The 22,625-nt window shown below is 37.7% G+C and overlaps 1 protein-coding gene across 6 annotated transcripts in view; it reads right to left on the bottom strand.

Annotated features, from left to right (window-relative positions):
* LOC150076347 (phospholipase D1-like) overlaps positions 1-22,625 on the bottom strand; it is a 496,427-nt gene that overhangs the window by 452,003 nt on the left and 21,799 nt on the right. For 4 of the 6 annotated variants that reach the window (XM_090387707.1, XM_090387706.1, XM_090387711.1 and 1 more), the window contains exons 1-2: positions 6,078-6,169; positions 2,201-2,302 (exon numbers count right to left, since the gene is read on the bottom strand). In XM_090387707.1, coding sequence (XP_090243833.1) covers positions 2,201-2,294 — 94 coding nt within the window. In that variant the 5' untranslated portion in view covers positions 2,295-2,302; positions 6,078-6,169. Of the gene's footprint in view, positions 1-2,200; positions 2,303-6,077; positions 6,170-6,351; positions 6,428-22,625 lie in introns of those variants that run through there. The other 2 variants (XM_090387710.1, XM_090387709.1) reach the window with 2 other exon arrangements.

Here is a 22,625-nt window from a genome sequence, read left to right as displayed (position 1 = left end):
ATCAACAATATGTAAAGGCAGTTCCAAGTGTTAAGCCAATAACTACAGACTGGTTAGTCTGACTTCAGTGCAGTGCCGGATTAAGGTATGGAATTGCAGGGCCCTTGCCCAGGGCACCAAAAGCAGAAGAACAATGAGGCAGAAATATATATGCTCAGTAGATGGCATCGAACACAGTAGAGAAAACCTTAGATGCAATGATTAAGAGTGCACCTCCAACAACATTTAGATACAAAATGGTATCCTGAAGAAAACAATATGGTTTTTGTTAAATGAAAATCATGTTTAACTAATCTAGTCGGTTCCTCATTAGAGGTTACTGTATAAGCTGGAACACACTAGAAAGATTCTGACATGAATTGCTGAGTGGCTGCAGAGCAGAAGGATGTGATTAATGGATATTCTTCAGATTGGTGTAATGTCAGAAGTGTGGGTCCCCAAAGATCGGTTCTTGGACCATTGTTATTTCCAATTTTTCATAAACAACATCGATGAAACAACAGGATCGAAGGCGTGATGTTAAAATTTGCAGAAGACAAAGATTGGTAGTTGTTAATGATTAGCACCAAGCAGCACTCCAATGACTGGAACAGGCATCAGAAATGACCAGAAAAAGCCGCAGCTAAGTTTTAATGAGGCAAAAGGCAAGGTAAAGGACAAAATGCAATGAATTTCGGGAATAGCAATCCAAAAATAAATAATACATTTAGCAGAGTTGAATTAAAACAGTAGAGAAAGAAGGATCTAGGAGTTATGATACAGGCAGATATGAAGTTTTCTGAACAGATTAAACAGGCAGCAAGGAAAACTCATGGTAACTTAGCAATGTTTTATCAAACAATATTTTAAAGAGATAAGGAAGTCATACCATGTATAAGGCAACTGCAATTACATTTGGTACATTCTGTCCAAGTACGGAGACTTAATCTGAAAAACAAAGGGATTTACTCAAAGATGTAACTACCATCAAGGGTAAAGGTAAGGGTTTTTGGTTTCGTAAAGGTGATATGGAGGTCTGAGACAGTATTTAAATGGTATACAGTGGGACCAACTGATGTGTTACCAACAGCAAATTCAAAATAGGAAGCATTCAAAGAATTAATCTTGGAAGCTACTAAGCTTTACATACCAACTAAGAAATATTGTTCAAGGTTTAGGCTTAAATGGATGTCAGATGAACTAATGAGACATGTGGCAGAGAAGAAAAATGCATGGGATACATATATCTTAATGGGTGACATAGAAGCCTAGGATAGATATATGCTGGTCTGTAACCAAGCCACAAAGGAGATTAGGCAGCTTATGAGAAATCTTTGGAAAAGGATACAAAGAAAAAAAGCAAAGAGTTCTTTACCTATGTAAACTCTAGAAAGAAAGGGATGAATCAGATTGGTCCATTGGATATTGATGGTTCAACTGTTGATGATCCTGCTCAGGTGGCTAACAAACTAAATGAGTATTTTGCACCTACATTTACACATGAGTTATTCAGGGAGGGGAATGCCAGAGGTGAATAAAACTCTGGCAGTGAGCTAGATGATTTTGTAATAACTGAGAGGAAAGTGGAGGAGAAATTGTTGAAGATAAACATAAAAAAAGCACCCAGGGTGGATGGGATCTATCCAGTTATATTAAAAGGAGGCAGCAAAGGAAGTAGGCAAACCCTTAGCCATAATTATGACATCTCCAGTCCATGGGTACTTTCTTTGGACTCAAGGGAAGTACCCATGGACTGGAGATGTACAAATGTGACCCCAATTCATAAAGGAGGATCAAAGGGCAACACAAGTAATTAAAGACCTGTTGGTTTAACTTCTGTTCTAGGAAAATTAATGGAGGCACTAGTTAAAGAAGCACTGCAGGATCATCTAGACAAGACTTCAGTTATAGCTCTGACACAGCATGGTTTTGTTAAGGGAACAAAACCATGTTCTTGCCTGACCAATTTGATTGGATACTATGATGTGTTCACAAAAGGAACTGGATGCAGGGAATAACTTTGATAACATATATTTGGATCTTAGAAAGGCTTTTAATACTGTTGCACATGGAAGACTGCTGAACAAATTGGAGCAGTGTGGCATTGAAGGCAATTGCTGCTATGATAAAGGGATGGTGGAGTGGTATTTTTAAATACTAGTCTGATTTAAAAATTAAACTATGGCTGCCAAGGTGGTTTAATTATAAGACTATTTGTTACCCTCAGGAGTTGATGGCCCTTCCACTTCAGAGCTGATTTCTTTATCTGATGATATATCATTCAAGACTCCTGGGCCATTTGAAGCACTTGCCATTTGTAATCCTAAAAATTCAAAAAAAAAAAAAAAAATGCTAAAACTAAAATAATTGGTTTACAATTTAAATAAAAATTTAGGTTTAAAATTTTCTTACATAAACAACCACATGGGCTTGTTCTTTTTTCTTATTGTTTGGCAGTAGTAATATGAAATACAGGTTTAGAGAATTTACAGAAGGATTTCAGAATTTACATAGGAACTATAGTTGAATAGTGAAAAACAGAAATAAAATATTTTTGCAAAAATATTGTAATAAAAAATTATGCAAATTATTTAAAATTCTTTGGTGTAAAGAAACACCTGAGCTACACTGGGAAGTTCAAGTGATGACATATGGACAAGCAATTTAACCCTCTGTCAGTCATATCCATAAATGGAACACAAAACACTTGTGTGGCATATATTGGAGTTTTATTTTTACAAAAAATAAACAGGTTTTTAGATGGGGGGGGGGAACTTAATAATTGTGGTTTACATGATTTACAACACTTCTCAGTTTTAAATTTCTCATGTTGCATGGATTTTAACTGTCCTATTATAATTGTAAGAGCATCCTTAAATTTAGGGAAGGTGCCGAAATTTAGGGAGGCCGACAGTTTGGGGAAATTCAAAAGGTCATCTGGATAGTACTTTCGGGTATGAGAAGCGCATAGGATGATAGGTTTAATTTCCTTTTTTATTAATTATTATTTTTTTTTTTTTCATTTTTATCATTGTTTTTTTTTTGGATTTTTTTTTTTTTTGGCTGGTGCAGCATAAGCCATAGGCTTTCTTGCACCATGCAGCCATTACTAATACTATAAAGATGGATGAGGGTATGACGATCAGCACCCCATGACATGGATGACACACACCGGAGGATGTTTAATTTTTTCAAGCAGATGGTTTGAAGATAGGCCACATGTGCAGCTGTTTCAAGGACTTTGAATTTAAATGAATCAACAATTCATACAATCAAACAAAAGGAGCAAAAAATCAGAGATAGTATTATTGATGGGTCAATGATAAGTGAAAAGTGCATTGCTTGTGTACGCGATATTTTAATGGAAAAAAAAAATAATAAAAATATGGAGAAATCTAATGGTTTGAATTGAAGATTGCACTCACAATAAAATGCCTTTGAGTGGAAACCTTATTAAACAAAAAAGCCCTCAAAATTTATCAATATTTAAAAAGAACTAACAAGATTTTTCAGAAGAAAGCTCTCAACATGAATTTTGTGCCAGTAAAGGCCGGTTCGAAAATTCATGCTGAATTTTATTTGCATAATCTTCAGCTATAAGGAAAATCAACATCAGCAGATGCTGCCCGAAAATTCCAAGAAGAACTTTTAAAAATCATTGAAGAAGGTGGATATAGTGCAGACCAGGTATTCAATGCAGACGAATTTGGGTTAAACTGGGGAAAAAAAAAAAAAAAAAAAAAAAGCCAAAATGCACTTATATACCGGAAAATGAAAAAAACAGTTTCTGGATTCAAAGTTTCTAAAGACAGAGTTACCCTACTGTTTTGTATTAATGCATCAGGTGATTACATGACAAATCCAAATGTTAATTAACCACCTGACTGGCAACCCAATGGTCGCAGGTTCAAATCCTGCCTTGGGCTTGGATCTGAGTAAAATGCAAAAACCTTTGGGAGGTGCATTATGGTCACAGAAGTCTATGCGCCAACAACTAACAAAAAAAAAAAAAAAAAAAAGACTAAATCCTAGTGCTATAAAAGTGATTGACAAGTCCACCCTCCCTGTTTATTGGAGAGCCAACAAAAAAGGCATGGCTTACAGCTAGCATATTTGAAAATTGGTTTTTTAACTGTTTTGTACCTGATATAGAAAGATACACAAAGAAAAAGAATACGGACTTTAAAATTTTACTAATTTTAGATAATGCACCAGGGCTCAAAAATTGTAACCCATCCGAATATTAAAATAATTCATTTGCCGCCTAATATAACATCACTTATTCAACCCCTTGATCAAAGGATAATTTCAACATTTAAAGCGTATTATATTCATCAAACATTCGAATTAATTTTGGAAAAAATAGAATTAATCCAAACATGACACTGCCTCAAGTGTGGAAAGAGTTTTCAATATTTAGTTGTGTAAAAATTATTTCTCTATGTGTAAAGGAGTTAAAACCCTCTACACTGAAAGGTTGCTGGAAAAAAATATGGCCTGGTGTCATCCTTAATCAAAATTTCGTACCTCCTGTGGATGCTGAACTAAGCTGTATAATAAACCTGGCACATATTTGTGGTGGCGAGCGATTTTCTGATATGGTTGAAAGTGAAGTTTGTGAATTAATTGATGAAGAAACAGATTTAAATGAGAAGGAATTGGTTCAATTAATAGAAGACTGCAAACCAAATACAAATGATGAGGAAAGTTCTACTGAAGCTTCTGATTGTGCTGAGTCCATCAAAGAGTTCAATCTAAAGAAATTAGCGGAAGGATTAAATTTGGCACAAAAGTTAGTAAGTTATTTTACGGATAATGATCCCTCAACAGAGCGCTCGGAAAAATTCAAAAGACAATTGGACAGTCGTTTAGCTCCATATTATGAACTTAATAAAAAATTGCAGCATAGTGGTAAGCAAGGTCTTATTACTGACTTTTTGATAAGAAAACCAGCTGAAGTACCCAGTTAGAATTATACAAATGATGTCAAAGAGATTAAGTGATAACGACATCTGGCCACTTGTAAATAAAGAATATCTACGAAATATTTTTTCTGAAGACAGTGATGGTGATTAAAATATCCATTTATTTAATTTTGAAATTTATGCATTATGTGCAATGAAATGTATGTACAATTCCTATTTTTTTTTATAATACTGTATGTATTTGTTAAATAGTTAGTTACATGAATTCTTGACTGAATGAAATGTTTTTTTTGAATGTCATTTTTTTTTTTTTTTTTTTTTAATTATAAAAACAACAAACTACGGAACATAACCCTACATTTTGTATGAAACTTGAACCTCATAACGCATGATATTTCTGGAACCTAACCTCTGCGTTATACAAGGGTTACCTGTGTGTGTGTGTGTGTGTGTGTGTGTGTGTGTGTGTATATATTTTTTATTATTCACCATTACATATTTCGCTATAGCTATACTCCAGATCATGGTGCACCTTCAGCCTGCCATGGTCTTGGGGTGTTTATTCCCCTCGTTTTAAAATAGGAAAACGAGTTCAGGATTATAAAACAGCGGCAAGGGTGGGATAAACACCCTAAATAACGCTAACCATAGCAGGTTAGGAACGTGATTTTCAAAGGGGCACCGTGTTCTGGAGTTTTACCACATATTTTTATTTTTTGGCTACAGCAACAAAGCCTGTGGCTCCTTTGCACTATACGGCTACTACTGAGAGAAATATTGTTCATAAAAAGCAATATGAACAAAAGCAATAATGTTCCCTTCACAGTGGCCCAGATCAGGGGGTTTATGCTATAGTTATCTGAAAGTATTCAGGAGTTAAAGTCATACACTGGACAACAGGTCACAGGCTGGAGCTTGACTAGTTTATGCTTAACACCGTCCTTGTAATTTTTTCTGAATATTGAAAATTACATCGGCTAAAGTGGCATAGTGGGAAATAACGAGGCAAACTGTCAAAAACTATTTCGTCACAGTTCGGAGGAAAATACCCTTTGAAATTTAAAAAAAACAAAAAAAAACCATATATATGTTTAGACTGGAAACACGTATACAGTAACCCCGTACACCTGCCTTCGAACAAATACAGTTTAAAACTATATTGACAATACTTACATCCATTTGATGAAATGACAATAATGCTTACGAAAACATTATACATACTGCTTTATCTAGACTGTAATCCAACAGTAAACTAAACATATTTTCAGAAGTCATAACCAGCCCTGCCACTCGGTGAGTAATAAGTGAATTAAACAGGAATGTGTAACATATTTCATAATAATTTTAAGCACTATACAACATCCGTAGAAATATAAATAAATAAATAAATTTTCTATTTATACTCCGGGACGACCAAACAGTCAGTAAGGTAATTGAAAAAACTCACAATGGCACAGACGGAAGATGTATTTCTTATAAAACCATCAGCTTAACTATCACAGTCCGGAAGAACAGTGTTAAGAGGTGAAGGAGGTATTAAGGGAAGCTGCTGAGTTTTTAGAACACTTAGCTGCAGGTTTTAAAATAGATACTTTATTTGAAATAAATATGAAATAAAGATGAAATTTTTCAAATAACTGACCAAATTGTGACCCTTATTTTTTTTATTATTTCAGTTAAAATTGAATTCGCGAGTTCTTAAAGTGGCTGAGATTGATCATTCAGAACCATAAAGATGTTATGAGCATATAGTATGTTTTTCTTTGACTCTTCTAATTGCCATGAGAAGAAGCATCGGGAACATTATGGTGGGCATGTTGTTATAGAAAACATTAGGCATTATATGTAGGGGGAAAGTTGCACAGTTAAGTTCATCATGTGGGTGAGTGAGGCCTAGCCCCTCCCCTCACACCTGTACCGAATTCACTTATCCATATAAAACAGTTATCCAAGAAGAGATTCAGTTACATGTCAGTCACTCTACCACTAGCAAAAGAATGCTAATTACTTGTTGTATTCTTAGTAATTGTAACAGTAATCTCATCAACAACACTCTCAGAAAAGCTCTCGTGGGTAGCATTGTTGGTAGAATCGCCGTTCTACCCACACCAGGTGAAAAAGACCTGGGTAAAGAGTCGCGTCGATGACATGAGGAGTTTTTACGGTCCCTTTTCACAACGTGGTTGAGTTAGTCTGTCTCAGGCGAGGGCAACATCGATTTTTCTCCCGGAAACTCGGGTTTTTCGTCCAGCAAAACAGAATATCGACCAGAACACTCACAATTCACAGAGAGTATGCACAGAGCAATTTGACCTTGGTCGCTGATGCTCCTAAAACTCAACTACTACTACAATGGAGGTTAGGCAAGCTAAAACAGATGAGAAATCTTTGGCAAAGAAAAAAAAGCTTCAAGTCTTTTCCACCCGGTGTGGGAACGACGGCGATTCCACTAATTGTGCTACTCACGAGGGCAGGTTGCTGAAAAATTGAATAAGTATTTTGCATCTATATTCACACACAAGGAATTCTTTAAGGATGGAGTAGGCGAGTAAATCTGAATGTCTTGTAATGAGGGATTAACTTCAGATATTTATTGAAACTTGGTTACTCACACACTAGCAATAATTTTGGCGATTTATTGGACAATTGTTTACTACAGCAGCATGTTCCAGAGGCAACAAGAATGAGCAATACTCTAGATCTGATTATCAGCAATCATTATTCGTGTATTAGTAATCTGCAAATAAAGGAACCTGTACATCAATACATAGATCATAGTGTATATCAGTACACTGTGATCACTAGATGGTAGTGATCACAGTGTACTGATGTGGGATTTTAAAGCTGTAACTACCATCAGGGGTAAAAGAAGGATTTTTCTTTCGTAAATGTGACTATAGAGGTCTCAGATGTTTTTAAATTCTATGCAGTGTGACCAACTGATGACGTTACAAACAGCAAATTTTAAATGGAAAGCATTAAAGAATTCAAGCATGTCGTTCATAGCTGGCACAAGTTCCCCTCGTGTGTAGTCGAGGCTGACAGTTTGAATAAATTCCGAAGCTTACTGGATACTTACCTGTGTAAGGAGGGAAGCATTTAACTTAATGTTTTCTTATTTAGTTTGAGTTTTTTCTCTTTTATTCTTTTCGTTTTTTGGTAGTGCAGCAAAAGCCAGTGGCTTCCTTGCACTATAGGCGAAAGGCGAATAATAGTACTAATTAATCTTGGAAGCTTCTAGGCTTCTCATTCTAACTAAGAAACCCTGTTCAACGTTTAGCCCTAAATGGATATCCGGTGAACTAATGAGACTAGCGGGAGAGAAGAAAAATGCATGTGATACATATCAATTATCAGGTGACACAAGCCTATGGTAGATATATGCTAGTTATGATGGCAGCAAACGAAGCTAGATTACGAGAAATCTTTGGCAAAGGAGGCAAAGAAAAACAGCAAAGAATTCTTTACTTATATAAACACTAGAAGGAACGGGATGAATCAGATTGGTCCACTTCCTATCGGTGGTTTGACTGTTGATCCTGCTCAGATAGACGATAAACAAACTATCATTTAGCTCCCAGCTAGTTTACCACACTCTAGCATTAGCATATGTGCAAGAAAGCAAGTTTATGCAGCATCAGCCAAAAAAAAAAAAAGCACCACTCCCATTTCACCCTTCCGTTCGTTCGAAATACCTGTTAAACTGAGCCTTAAATTTATGAAGGCTATCAACTTCCACAACCAGGGATGGAAGTCTGTTCCACCAACCAACTGCCCGCTGGCTAAAGGCAAATTTCCGCCCATCTATCCTACATCTGTCTTTCTTCAATTTGAATTTATGCCCTCTCAGGTGAATAATCTGAGAAAGAGAAAGAATCCTATCGGCATTGAGCATGCTCAAACCATTCAAGTCTTTATGCACCTCTATCAGATCACCTCGCCGGTGACTAGTCGCCAGACACTGTAATTTGCAAAACTTAAGCCTTTCTTCTAAGAACCCTTTGTTCCATTCACTAATCTTGTTGCCCTTCTCTCTACTCGTTCCAGCAGCTCCACATCCTTCTTGAAATGAGGCCTCCAGACCTGTATACAGTACTCAAGGTGTGGCCTGACCATTGCCTTATACAAGGGAACAATCACCTCCTTATCCTGCTAGAAAAATTCCTGTATATCATTAACAAGACACCATGAGCTACTCTTGCAGCCAGTCTGCACTGCTCAGAGAACTTCATATCTGCCTGCACAATTACCCCCACGTCCTTTTCATTCTCTACCGCTGTCAGTGTAGTAGCACAGAGTTGATAGGTTGCTCTGGGGTTACTGTTTCCCCATATGTAGTACTTTACATTTGTCAATGTTAAACTTGATTTGCCACCTCTCAGCCCATCTTTTCCAGATATTGTTACAGCAGCATAGCGTCAGTAATGTCCTTAATCATCAATAACATTTATAAATACAGAAAACAATAATGGACCCAACACTGAACCTTGAAGGACTCCACAAATAACATTAGTCCACGATGAGCAGTGTCCATTGATAACCACTATATCTTCTCCCTCTCAACCATCCCTTTATCAATAGCAGCAATTTGCCTTTGGAGGCAAATTGCTGCTATGGATAAAGTGCATATCCATAGCATTGCTGCTATGGATATGCACAAATTGGAGCAGTGTGGCATTGGTGCCACACTGCTCCAATTTGTGCAGTAGTCTTCTATGTGCAACAGTTTCAAAAGCCTTTCTAAGATCGAAATATATAATATTAAAGATACCAGTTCTTTTGTGACTGCATCATAGTATCCAATCAAATTGGTCAGGCAAGACTTTCCCTTAACGAAACCATGCTGTGTCCGAGCTATAACTGAAGTCTTATCTAGATGATCCTGCAGTGCTTCTTTAACCAGTTCCTCCATTAACTTTCCTGGAACACAAGTTAAACTCACAGGTCTATAATTACTTGTCACCCTTTGATCCTGCGTCGTGAATTTGGGTCACATTTGTACATCTCCACTCTATGGGTACCTCCCGAGTCCAAAGAAGCTCTCATAATTATGGCTAAGGGTTTGCTTGCTTCTTTTGCTGCCTCCTTTAATATAACTGGATAGATCCCTTCCACTCGGGTGCCTTTTTTATGTTTATCCTCAACAATTTCTGCTCCACTTTCTTCTCAGTTATTACAAAATCATCTAGCTCACTACCAGAGTTTACTTCACCTCTGCATTTCCCTTCCTGAATAACTCCTCATGTGTGAATGTAGATGCAAATACTCGTTTAGTTTGTTAGCCACCTGAGCAGGATCCTCAACTGTTGAACCTTCAATATCCAGTGGACCAATGTGAATCATCCCTTTCCTTCTTGAGTTTACATAGGTAAAAAAAAAACAACACCTTTTCTGTGTTTCTTTGCATCCTTTTCCAAGTATTTCTCACAATCTGCCTTTGCCTGCCTAATCTCCTTTGTGACTTGGTTGCAGACCAGCTTATATCTATCATAGACTTTCATGTCACCCATTAATTTATGTATCCCATGCATTCCTTCTCTACCATATGTCTCATTAGTTCATCTGACATCCATTTAGGCCTAAACCTTGAACAATATTTCTTAGTTGTTCGGTAAAGCCTAATAACTTCCAAGACAAGTTCTTTGAATGCATCCCATTTTGAATTTGCTGTTGGTAACATCATCAGTTACTCCCACTGTGTAGAATTTAAATACTGTTTCAGACCATCGTAGTCGCCTTCACGAAAGCAAAAACCCTTCCCTTTACCCCTGATGATAGTTACTTCTTTGAGTAAATCCCACTTCAGCACACTGTGATCACTGCCACCTAGTGGTTACTTTATCTGCATATTTTAATGCATGAAGAATTACCTGATAATCAGATCATGAGTATTATTCCTTCTAGTTGCCTCCCAAACATGCTGATGTAGAAAACAATCATCCAATAAATCCTCAAAAAACCTTGCAAGTGTGTGAGTGACCAACCCACAAATTCCAGTCAATATCTGGGAATTTAAAATCCCCCATTATAAGACTGTCTGATGTACTGGCTCACTTTATTTCCCTGTACAGTTTCTTATTATACTCATCAGAGTGATTAGGTGTGCAGCACACTCCCACTAGCCGACCGGGGTAGCCGAGTGGGTAAAGTACCTGCCCGGCAACCCAAAGGTCGCGGGTTCGATTCCCGCCTCGGGCTTGGATCAAAGTACTGCAAAAACCTTCGGAGAGGCAATATGGCCACAGAAGCCGATGCGCCAACAACTACCAAATCAAAAAAAAAAACACTCCTACTCTCAATTTTGAACTCCCAATGCTTACGTCACACTAAACTGACTCGACACTGCACTGTCCAGCGATGTCGACTGCTTAATTTCCTTGGATTTTGTGTTTCTTAACTAATTATTATTAATATCCATATGATGCAAAGAAGCCTGAGGCTTATGCTGCACCAGAAAAAAAAAAGTTCCCGAGTATCCCTGAGAGAGAGTCAAAAGTAGAAGGGAATCACCAAGAAGTAGAAGAATGATGATATCCAGCTCAGGACCCTGGGTGTGCCAAGCCCATACTCAGATGTGAGCCTCCCCCCCCGGGGTTAAAAGCATAATCCCTCCTCCCTTCCGATCCTGTTTATCCTTTCTGCGGACGTTGTACTCCCCAAATTCCAGTTCTGCATTCCTTGCATCTGTGTGACCATGTCTCTGATATCCCAACAATATCTGCCTTTGATATTTTGAGCAATACCACAAATTTATTTACCAAACTCCTAGCACTGGTGTACCGCAAGTATACATGCACCTGTTCCTATTCTTAACTACCATAACACAACCCATGTGTTTACTTGTCCGCAATGACCCCCACCAGTCTCTAAAACAAAAACATTCTGCACCTTGTTTTCCATGTTGCTGCTCATTCCAATAGAAGCAGTGCAAGAATCACTTTCACCTCTGCCAGTGGCTACTGTTAATCTATTAGTCCTTGGGTCTCCCAAAACTAGCAGTTTTTCGACCCATCTAACACGCTCGATAGCATCAGCAAAAAATTCTTGCACCCTTTCTATTTAAGGGTATCCCATCCCTGTAGAAATAGTCTCCCCTGTTAACAAGTACAGAGCAGGCTGGAAAAAAAATTCTACCCTTTAAGCCTTGCACAATCTTTCCAGGGCCGAATTGATCGACAAGGCTCTCATCATATACTCCCTCCTATCGTGTCTGGGCAGAATTGCAGACACTTTCAAATTCAACCCTAATTCACAGCTTTTTTCCATCAGTGATCTGTACTTGTTAAGTAATTCCGCTCGTCTCCTAGTCTTAATATCATTAGTGCCAACGTTTACAGTACAACTATATCACCTGTTGTTCCCTTAAAAGATAATATCGGCTCTACAACATCATCAACCTTTGCCCCTGGCAGACATACCCTGGTCCTCTAACAGGGAGCCACATGATTTTATAATAACTGAGAGAAAAGTGGAGGAAAAACTGTTGAAGTTAAACACAAGAAAGGTTTTCGATTTGATCTACTTCTTGGACTAAAAGTTATTACTTGACTCCCCCAGGCTTCAGTGCTGGTCCCATTGTTCTTTTCTATACTTATTAATGATATTGATGAAGGCACATGAGGCTTAATATCAAAGTGATTTGTCTTGCAATTTAATGAAGGGGGATGGGGTTACATCAAACGAGCATTTTAAAAGCATAATTTTTGCGTTTGTAGATGAGGACAGTTTCTTTCTAACAGACTAATCAATGTAAAAGATCACTCATAATATTTGCAGATTGTCCGTGAATCAGAACGGTCAAGTCATTGACATAAGCCAATTTTACAGAGTTTGGAAAGAATTTAACAAACGACTTGTCCAGGACCCGGTTCTGGATGAATGAACCTAGAACTTTATTACTCGTACTGTTCCTTGTGGGCAGCCACAAGAGACAGTGCGAGTGATAGAGTTTGAGCCGGACAGAATAACAGTGCAGTTGTCGAAATAACTTTCAGTAAGGTTATAGAAGGATAGCCCTTGTGAGTAGCACAGTTGGTAGAGTCGCCGTCCTTCCCACACTGGGTGAAAAAGAACCGAATCGGAGTCCCGTCAATGACGGGAGGAGTTTTTAATGTCAGGCGAGGGTAGCATGGTTTTTTCTCCCGGAAACTGGGGTTTTTCGTCCAGCACTCAAAAAATCGACCACAGAACACGCAATTTACACACAGACTTCTGTTTCCTACTGAAGTATCGCCTACCTTTTCATTTCTAGTTTTTGGGCTAGCCTTCTGCAGCGACAGCTATAGGAGGTGGCTCAGTAAGAGCTCCATAGGAGACGATCAGTTACCTCTAGCACGGACTTTGCAGAATCGTAAGTAATTGCTGCTCTCCAAGTTGATAAAAGGCGACTCAGAAAACATTCCCACATGGCATGACACCAAAAATACATACGATTGGCTTGAGCAGTTTGGCCAATGGTAAAGAAGCATCCGTAAGAGATACATGCATGTCCAGAGGTCCGTGTCCACCTATATAGAAAGGAAATGGATTGTGATTTATTATTATTTTTTTAATGATGCAGAAAAAGTCTGTCTTCCTCGCATAAACCAGATCTAATAATTTAATAAAAACATTGTACTCTTATTATTATTATTATTTACAAAATCGTTATTTGGTCATTAAACTTAGTTATTGCATTATAATTTGATAAAAATTAATATAAATCAATAGGGGATTTATTATTATAAAGTGGATTCCGGTTATTTGGGCCACCGGTTAATCGGGGCAGCCGTTTATTTGGGGCAAATCTTAAAAAACAGAACCCAATCGAGAAAATAGCCAGATTTTACTTCGCTTAATTGGGACAAAATGCCGTTTAATCGGGGCAGGAGACCGCACCACTGGAGATTACCCTAAGATTTTCTCTGACCGTACCACGTAGTTTGGTCGGATTTTTGGAGGTCACAACCATAAAACAATTAGCAGTCACCTGTTTATTGGGCTTTTCTGTTAGTGCAATCTATCGTAAACGGATAGTAAACTCGATCTTATTGAATTTGCGATAATACTGACAGCTGGAATTCTGTGGGTTATTATGGTAAAACGTGTTTACACTTCCATGGAATCTTCAATCATATAAAAAAAAAAATAATTTTCAGAATCTTCTCTTCATTCCTATTTTTAAAGCTTCCTAATTTGTTACTCCGTTCTCACTTGCGCGTGTTGTGTTACTTGCAGTTTGTGTGTGTGCCCTCTTCTTTGTTATTGATTGCTTATCTTTTTACTGTTTTAAATTTCAGCCCCCACCAACAAATGTCAGTGAACAGAAATGTCAACTAGTTTAGTTAGTATGTACATATTACAGTACATGTTAATTATTCCGATTATCACGTATATTCTTCCGAATTTCCCCGTATCATTTAATTCTTTAATTGGTAAAGTAATAAAGGGTAAATTTGTGCTTAATATATCTTTACTTTTATAGCCTGTGGATAATATTCCTCCTATTTTCGCTAATTAGAATCGCTGTTTAATAGAATTAAAATTCAATTCACAAACGTGATCACAATGACCGGCGCTTACTGCACATCGTATAGTGAACGGTACTTTACTATAGTGAGTTCGTCGTAACGTGATTTGATTGTACAGTGAATTAATTGTAAAGGGGGGGGGGGGTACATTGTATTTTTAACTACTGTATTTACGTGAAACTTCGGATAATTGGGGCAGCCGCTTAATTGGGCCAAAATGCACTAGTCCCGATGTGTCCCAAATAACCGGAATCGACTGTATTACTTAGCCATATAGTGCAAGGAAGCACTGAGGCTAATGCGGCAGCAGCTAAAAAAAAAAATTTCCGAGTTACACTGAGAAAGAGAGAAACAAGTAGAAGGGGAAATCACAAAGAAAGAGAAGAATGATGATATCCAGCTCAGAGACCTGAGTGTTCCAAGCCCATACTTCCCAGATGCGAGCCCCTAGGGAATTTGATCATCATCACAGTAGTAACTTGGAAAGAATTCCAAGTAGGTAGTAATTAGGATGTTAACTACCAAAAATGGTATTTGTCCAACCTTCCATTAATAATTTTAATAATTGCAAGTTTAATTGAAGGAAAAAAAAAAACCGTAATTGTGATGCGACTCCATTGCAACAAATAAATAATTGACAATATGGGGTGCAGGAGCAGACGGCATGGTTCCCCATTTTTTTTTTTTTTTTTTTTATGTACGTTATTTAGTTACTGTTGTGGTTCTTATTATTCCCCCCAGCCCTGTTTTTTTCCCCATTACTCCGTGTTCCCTTCATATGACAAGTCTCAGCTTTTATCGTTGCGAAGGTCTCGCCAGGTAGTTTATTATTCAGCTTTATTAAAATTTTAAAAAATGTGAATTGTTTGTACACTTTGTTCGGTGCTTTCAAAAATTTTATACTTTTTTATAGTTTTCAATAATTAATTTTTCCCTCCCGACTTCCTTTTATCGGCATGTACATTGTCCGAGAAATAAAAAAAAAAAAAGCATTTAATTAATATCCTTTCACGATTTTTAGTTTCATTTTTTTCCTTCTGAAATTCGGTGTGACGCTACTAGCGATTTGAGTACGACACAGAATGGATCGGAGCACGCTGGTATGCCGTTCAGGTTCGTCATACGCTTCGATCATGTCATAATATAGCTTTTGACTATTAAAAATTAACATCTTAATAACGTTCCGTTTCGTAGAATTTTCTACCTGGATTTGAACCTCTGGCCTATGTTTCATTTTGTATTTCACCAATCTCAGAATAAGGAAATTTAATAGTAGTAGTATTAGCATATTTATTAATCAATCCATTAAGGTTTTACAAAAATGGTCTTTTACTTATTGTGGTTTTGAAGGCACTAAGTTTTTTATCTTGGCTACCAAACTACTTATTGTGGTTTAGTAAAAATATGTAATAATTCCCTTTTTATCTGCTTCTTTTTTCTTTTCTCAGCAACTATTATTTGTGTACACAATTTTCCAATTTGAATATTAATTTTGTGCAGTAATTAAAGCTTTGGTTCCGATCATACGCCCTTTCGTTTTTCTTATATTTAAATTGTTCTATTTCGTCTAATCATGCACGCCAGTTTTCGATACTGAAGTTTCCTATTAAATATTTTAAGTAAGAAATCAATGTCTACAGTTACTTGGATTATATCGGCAGGATTTATTATCTACAGGTTGATACTATTGATGCTGGTTCCTCTTTGAGATCTCTGGCTTTGTTTTATCGCTGTTTCACCAATGTTTCATTTATCAGCGATTTCAAGCCATGGTGTAATGCTCATTTCTCTGCTATTTCGAACCGAGCAACGAACTTATCAAGCTTACATTTCCTCCCCTACCACGTCATAGTCTGCGACAGTTTTGATACAGCCAAATCTGAGCATTTGCTGAAATTTTATACCCGTAGAGCAGTGTTTCAACTTTTTTTTTTTCTAATCGCACCCCCATGAAATTTTAAACAAGAAAATACTTTCTCTTTTTATTAAATGGGATCCCTGAGCCTGATGCTTATTAGCTAAAAGTTCAATGTTCCGTATGATGTAAGTAAGTTTACCTATAAAGAAATATTGTTCAAGGTTTAGACATAAATGGTGAGCAAATGAACTAATGAGACTCGTGACAGAAGAAAGATGCATATAAATTATCAGGCGACACAGAGGCTTATGGCAGATATAAGTTAGTTTGTAATCAAGTCACAAAGGAGGTTAGGCAGGCGAAGGCAGATTACCAGAAATCTTTGGCACAGGATGCTAAGAAAAACAGCAAGGATTTCTTTACTTATATAAACTCTAAAAGGAAGGGGATGAATCTGATTGGTCCACTTGATATCGATGGTTCGACTGTTGATGATCCTGCTCAGATAGCAAACAAACTGAATGAGTATTTTGCATCTACATTCACACATGAGGAGTTATTAAGGCTTGAAAATGCCAGAAAGTTATCAAATTGTAGCAGGGTGCTTAATGATTTTGTAATAACTGAGAGCAAAGTGGAGGAGAAATTGTTGAAGTTAAACATAAGAAAGGCGCCTGTGGTGGATGGGATCAATCCAGTTATATTAAAGGAGGTGGCAAAGGAAGTAAGCAAGCCCTTAGCCATAATTATGAGAGCATCCTTGGACTCGGGGAAGGTCCCACGGACTGGAGACAAGTGTAAATTTTTTTTTTTTACGTATCCCCAATTCACAGAGGGGGATCGAAGGGTGACACGAGTAATTACAGACCAGTCAGTTTAACTTCTGTTCTGGGTAAAATAATGGAGTCACTGGTTAAAGATGCATTGCAGGATCATCTAGACAAGACTGCAGCAATAATTCGACACACAATGGGTTTGTTAAGGGAAAGTCTTGTCTGACAAATTTGATAGGATATTATGATGTGGTTACAAAGGAACTGGATGCAAAATAATTTTGATATCATATACAGTACTTGTATTTCAGGAAAGCTTTTGATACCGTTCCACATGTAAGCCTGCTGTACAAATTGGAGCAGAATGGTATTAAGGGTAAGTTGCTACAATGGATAAAAGGATGGTTGAGTGGGAGAAGACAGAGGGTGGTAACCAATGGGTGCTGCTCTTCGTGGACTAATGTTATTAGTGGACTCTCACAGGGTTCGGTGTTGGGTCCACTACTGTTTTGTATATTTATCAATGTATATGAGGCTTAGTGTCGAAGTTTACAGATGATACAAAGGTTGCAGGGCTGTTAATGACAGTGTGCTACTGCAACAGGATGTAGAAAATTTGGGCAGATGGGCTGAGAAGTGGTAACTGAAGTTTAACCTTGACAAATACAAAACACTGCATATGGGTAGAAGTAACCCCAGAGAAACGTACCAACTGTGTGGTACTACACTTACGGTGGTAGAAAATGAAAAAGACCTGGGAGTAATTGTGCAGTCAGATATGAAGTTTTCTGAACAATGCAGACACGCTGCCAGGGCAGGTCATGGGGTTTTGTCAATGATATATACGAATTTTGCCATCAGGGAAAAGGAGGTGATTGTTCCTCTGTATAAAGCAATGGTCAAGCCACGCCTTGAGTACTGCGTACAGGTCTAGAGGCCTCATTTTAAGAAGGATGTCGATTTTCTTGAGCGTGTACAGAGAAAGGCAACAAGATTGGTGAGTGGAATGAAGGGATCCTCTTACCAAGAGAATCTTAAGTTCTGCAAATTGGAATGGCTGGAGACTAGGCACCTGCGAAGTGATATGATTGAGGTGTATAAGGCGTTGAATGTGTTGAGCACGCTGAATTCTGAACGGATTCTTCCACTTGTTCAGATTACGAACCTAAGGGGGTATAAATTCAAATTAAGGAAAGAGATGTATAATAGATGTGCGGAAATTCCTTTAACCAGCGGGTGGTTAATTGCTGGAAAAAACTTCCATACGTCGTTGCGGAAGTTGATAGGTTAAATAAAATTTAAGGAGAAACTGGACAAACATTTAGAGGGAATGGTTGCGCGAATTTTTTTTTTTTTTTTTTTTTGGCTGATTCTGCATAAGCTCATACACTTGCTTTCTTGCATCACATGCCATTACTACATACAATTGGATGTAACATCCACCATGGCTTCACTTCAAAAGAAAATGGCGCCTCCGTAGCCAGTTGGGCAGGGGCAGCAGTGCGTAACACAAGCTTCTTGATTAGACTGGGGTTCGAACCCGTGACCACCAAATACGAAGGATGCGGAAAGGTGAGGCAATTACCTCCGCATATTCCCGGAGCAATATGACCTTAGTTGCTAATGCTCCTAAAAACCAAATAACAACAACATCAAAAGAAAATAGATCTGAAAATCTATTTTTCATATCACTTTTTTCATAACACAAATGATTAGAATAATCCTTAAGATCATTCTCGGCGAGAGATTCATTGATTTCAGCTAACACTAGCATACCGTGAAATTGTTTTTCATTAAACTGCTTTCACATATTTCCAGTGAAGGCTTTTAATACACGTGTGCAGTCTATCAGCATAATTAATTTCTCTTGAAGTGATACTTCAAGAAGTTTTCGAAAAATCCAAGCCATATAGTATAAGTTTTTTTGTGTTTGCTGATCTCCTTTGCTAAATCTGTACCTCCTTCGCTTTCTAAAAAAGTATCGTATCAAAAAAGGGTTAACAAATCTTGTTAGACAGCTATCTGACTTTTGTATGTAAAAGAAGCCTCACATACTGTTCCTCATTATTAAAACAAAATTTTCTGAAAATGCGACTTTATTTTATCGATGGTTTTAATAACTATCCTGAGAGATTGATAAAATAACTGGACTAATATTTTTTGCAACCAGATGATGTCGGTGCACAATGCAGTGCATTGCAAGAACTTCGGGACATATTTCCTTTAGGTCTTACAACCACGGAGGTAGTACCATCAATGGAACACGATGCCAAGTTTTCCAATGGTACTGTTTTTCATCAAACCATGGTTTTACAGCAGCAAAGATGGATGCTCCAGTACAGTCAGTTTCTATAGATTTTACAAACATCTCTTGCAGTTTACAATCATCAAAACAACGAACGTATGCCATCAGAAGCGCCTTATTGTCAGTAACTGTGGATCAATCTGAATAGAAAATTTTCTAGTTTGTCAGTTAGCTGCTCTTAAAATGTTAACTGACATCTCTTCGATTCGTCTTCGAATTAAATCGTTGCTCAATGGCAATGCTTTTAAAATACTGAAAGGATTTTGATATATCACTGTTGAAATTACAGTCTATAATGCGGGTCATATAACAGTCTCTGCAACTGTATGAGCACTACCAGTTTTTGCAATGATTTCTGAAAATTTTATAAGACGCGATCATTCTATCGTAATTTGTTTGTGTTCTTCTTAAATAAGGAAGTAAGAGTGTTATGTTGCTCGAAATTGTTTTAAAAATATTCGATATGTTTACCAACTTTATCAGGATGTTTCCTTTTTAAGTGATCTAAAAGTCTTGATGGTTTCATAACCTCATTTGAAAAAAAATATATTAATAAGACGCATAGGCTTGTCCTGAGTTGATTGGGTTTCAATAAAAACCATAAGCTAGATATTCATCTAGATACTGTCGACACTTTTTCAGCACTTGACATGATTGATGGATTCAATAACTACAAAGAATTAAATAATAAAATTAAACTATTTTTATTTAATTCTCATAGCCCATGCCACTCACAAAAGCATTGTGCATCAAAAATAAACAACTTCCACAAGGAAACGATAAATCGATACTAATTGTCGCTTAGAAAGCAGAAACAATAGACTGAAATATTTCCTCATCCCATCCATGCCTCATATATTGACCAATGAAACAAAAGAATAAATAAACAAACCACGCCCCCCATGCCACCGCCGGGTGTCGGAAAGCTGCAAACAAAAAAAAAAAAAAAAAATTCTACGCAAGGATTGCGGAGACATTACCTCTGAAAGCACTTAGGCATCTTAATGCCTATGAAAAGGAAAGTTAGTTGAATTAAATCACGTCCATATTCTTTCTTTTATCAAAATTTCTCACCAACTCCTAATATACTGTACCTATATGTTAGCATTAGCAGAGGCATAAGATGCAGGAAAGCAAGCTTACGTAGCATCAGCAAAAAAAAAAAAAAAAAAAACAAACACAACACGTTCCCATTTCTCCCCACCGTTCGTTCCGAATACCTGTCCAATACAGCCTTAAATTTATTTAGGCTATCAACTTCCACAACAAAAGATGGAAGTCTGTTCCACCAAACTATCCCCTGGCTAAAGGCAAACTTCCGCACATCTATCCTACAACTGTCTTTCTTCAATTTCAATTTATGCCATCTCGGGTGATTATTCTGAGCAAGAGAATAAATTCCATCAGTATTGAGCATGCTCAAACCATTCAAGGCTTTAAACACCTCCCTCAGATCACCTCGCAGGTGCTAGTCCCCAAACACAGTAATCTGCAAAACTTAAGCCTTTCTTCGTAAGAGCAACCCTTTGTTCCATTCACTAATCTTCTTGCCCTTCTCTGTACTCGTTCCAACAGCTCTACATCCTTCTTAGCGCCTCCGTAGCCAAGTGGGAAGGAGCAGCAGTACGTGTAGCACACGCTTCTTGATTAGACCGGGGTTAGAGCCAGTCACCACCAAATACGGAAAGGTCAGGGAATGACCAGCGCATATCCCGGAGCAACATGGCTTTAGTTGCTAATGCTCCTAAAAACCAAATAACAACATCATTCTTAAAATGAGACCTCCAGACCTGTATATAGTACTCAAGGTGTGACCGGACCATCGCCTTATACAAGGGGGTAATCACCTACTTATACCTGCTAGAAAAATTCCTGTATGTCATTGACAAGACACTATGAGCTACTCTTGCAGACCTTCTGCACTGCTCAGAAAACTTCATATATGCCTGCACAATTACCCCCAGGTCCTTTTCATTCTCTACCACTGTCAGTGTAGTACCACGGAGTTGATACATTGCTCTGGGGTTGCTGTTTCCCCATATGTAGTACTTTACATTTGTCAATGTTAAACTTAATTTGCCACCTCTCAGCCCATCTGCTCAACCTTTCCAGATCCTGTTGCAGCAGCATAGAGTCAGTAGTATCCTTAACAACCCTGCCAACCTTTGTATAGTCTGAAAACTTGGACATTAAGCTTGATATACCATCATCAATATTATTTATAAATACAGAAAACAATGGACCCAAAACTGAACCCTGAGGGGCTCCCACTAATAACATTAGTCCACGATGAGCAGTGTCCATTGATTACCACTTTGTCTTCTGCCACTCAACCATCCCTTTATCCATAGCAACAATTTGCCACCAGTGCCACACTGCTCCAATTTGTGCAGCAGTCTACCATGTGCAACAATATCAAAAGCCTTTCTAAGATCCAAATAGATGATATCAAAGTTATTCCCTGCATTCAGTTCCTTTGTGACCACATCATAGCATCCAATCAAATTGGTCAGACAAGACTTTCCCTTAACAAACCCATGATGTGTCCAAGCTATAATTTGACGCCTTGTCTAGATGATCCTGCAATGCTTCTTTAACCAGTGCCTCCATTAATTTCCCTGGAACAGAAGTTAAAACTAACAGGTCTATAAATGCTTATGTCGCCCTTTGATCTTCCTTTGTCATTGGGGTCACATTTGTACATCTCTAGTACATGGGTACCTCCCCCGAATCCAAAGAAGCTCTCATGATTATGGATAAGGATTTGCTTACTTCCTTTGCTGCCTCCTTTAATATAACTGGATAGATCCCATCCATCACAGGTGCCTTTCTTATGTTTATCTTCAAAAATTTCTCCTTCACTTTCCTCTCGGTTATTACAAAATAATTTAGCTCACTGCCAGAGTTTAGTTCACCTCTGGCATTCCTCCCTGAATAATTCGTCATGTGGGAATTTAGATCGAAAATACTTATTTAAATTTGTTAGCCACCTGAGCAGGATCATCTACATGTTGAACCATCGATATCCAGTGGACCAATCTGATTCATCCCCTTCCTTCTAGATTTACATACGTAAAGAACTCTTTGCTGGTTTTCTTTGCATCCTTTGCCAAAGTTTTCTCATAATCTACCTTTTCATGCATAGCCTCCTTTGTGACTTTGTTACAGACCAGCTTATCGTAGGCTTCCATGCCACCCATTAATTTATATATATCCCATGCATTTTTCATCTCTGCCACATGTCTCATTTGTTCATCTGACATCCATTTAGGCCTA

The sequence above is a fragment of the Mastigoproctus giganteus genome, chromosome 13 (genome assembly GCF_048544385.1).
Source record: "Mastigoproctus giganteus isolate SK-2022 chromosome 13, ASM4854438v1, whole genome shotgun sequence".
Lineage (NCBI taxonomy): Eukaryota > Metazoa > Arthropoda > Arachnida > Uropygi > Thelyphonidae > Mastigoproctus > Mastigoproctus giganteus.
This window is presented reverse-complemented; position numbering and strand designations above follow the sequence as displayed.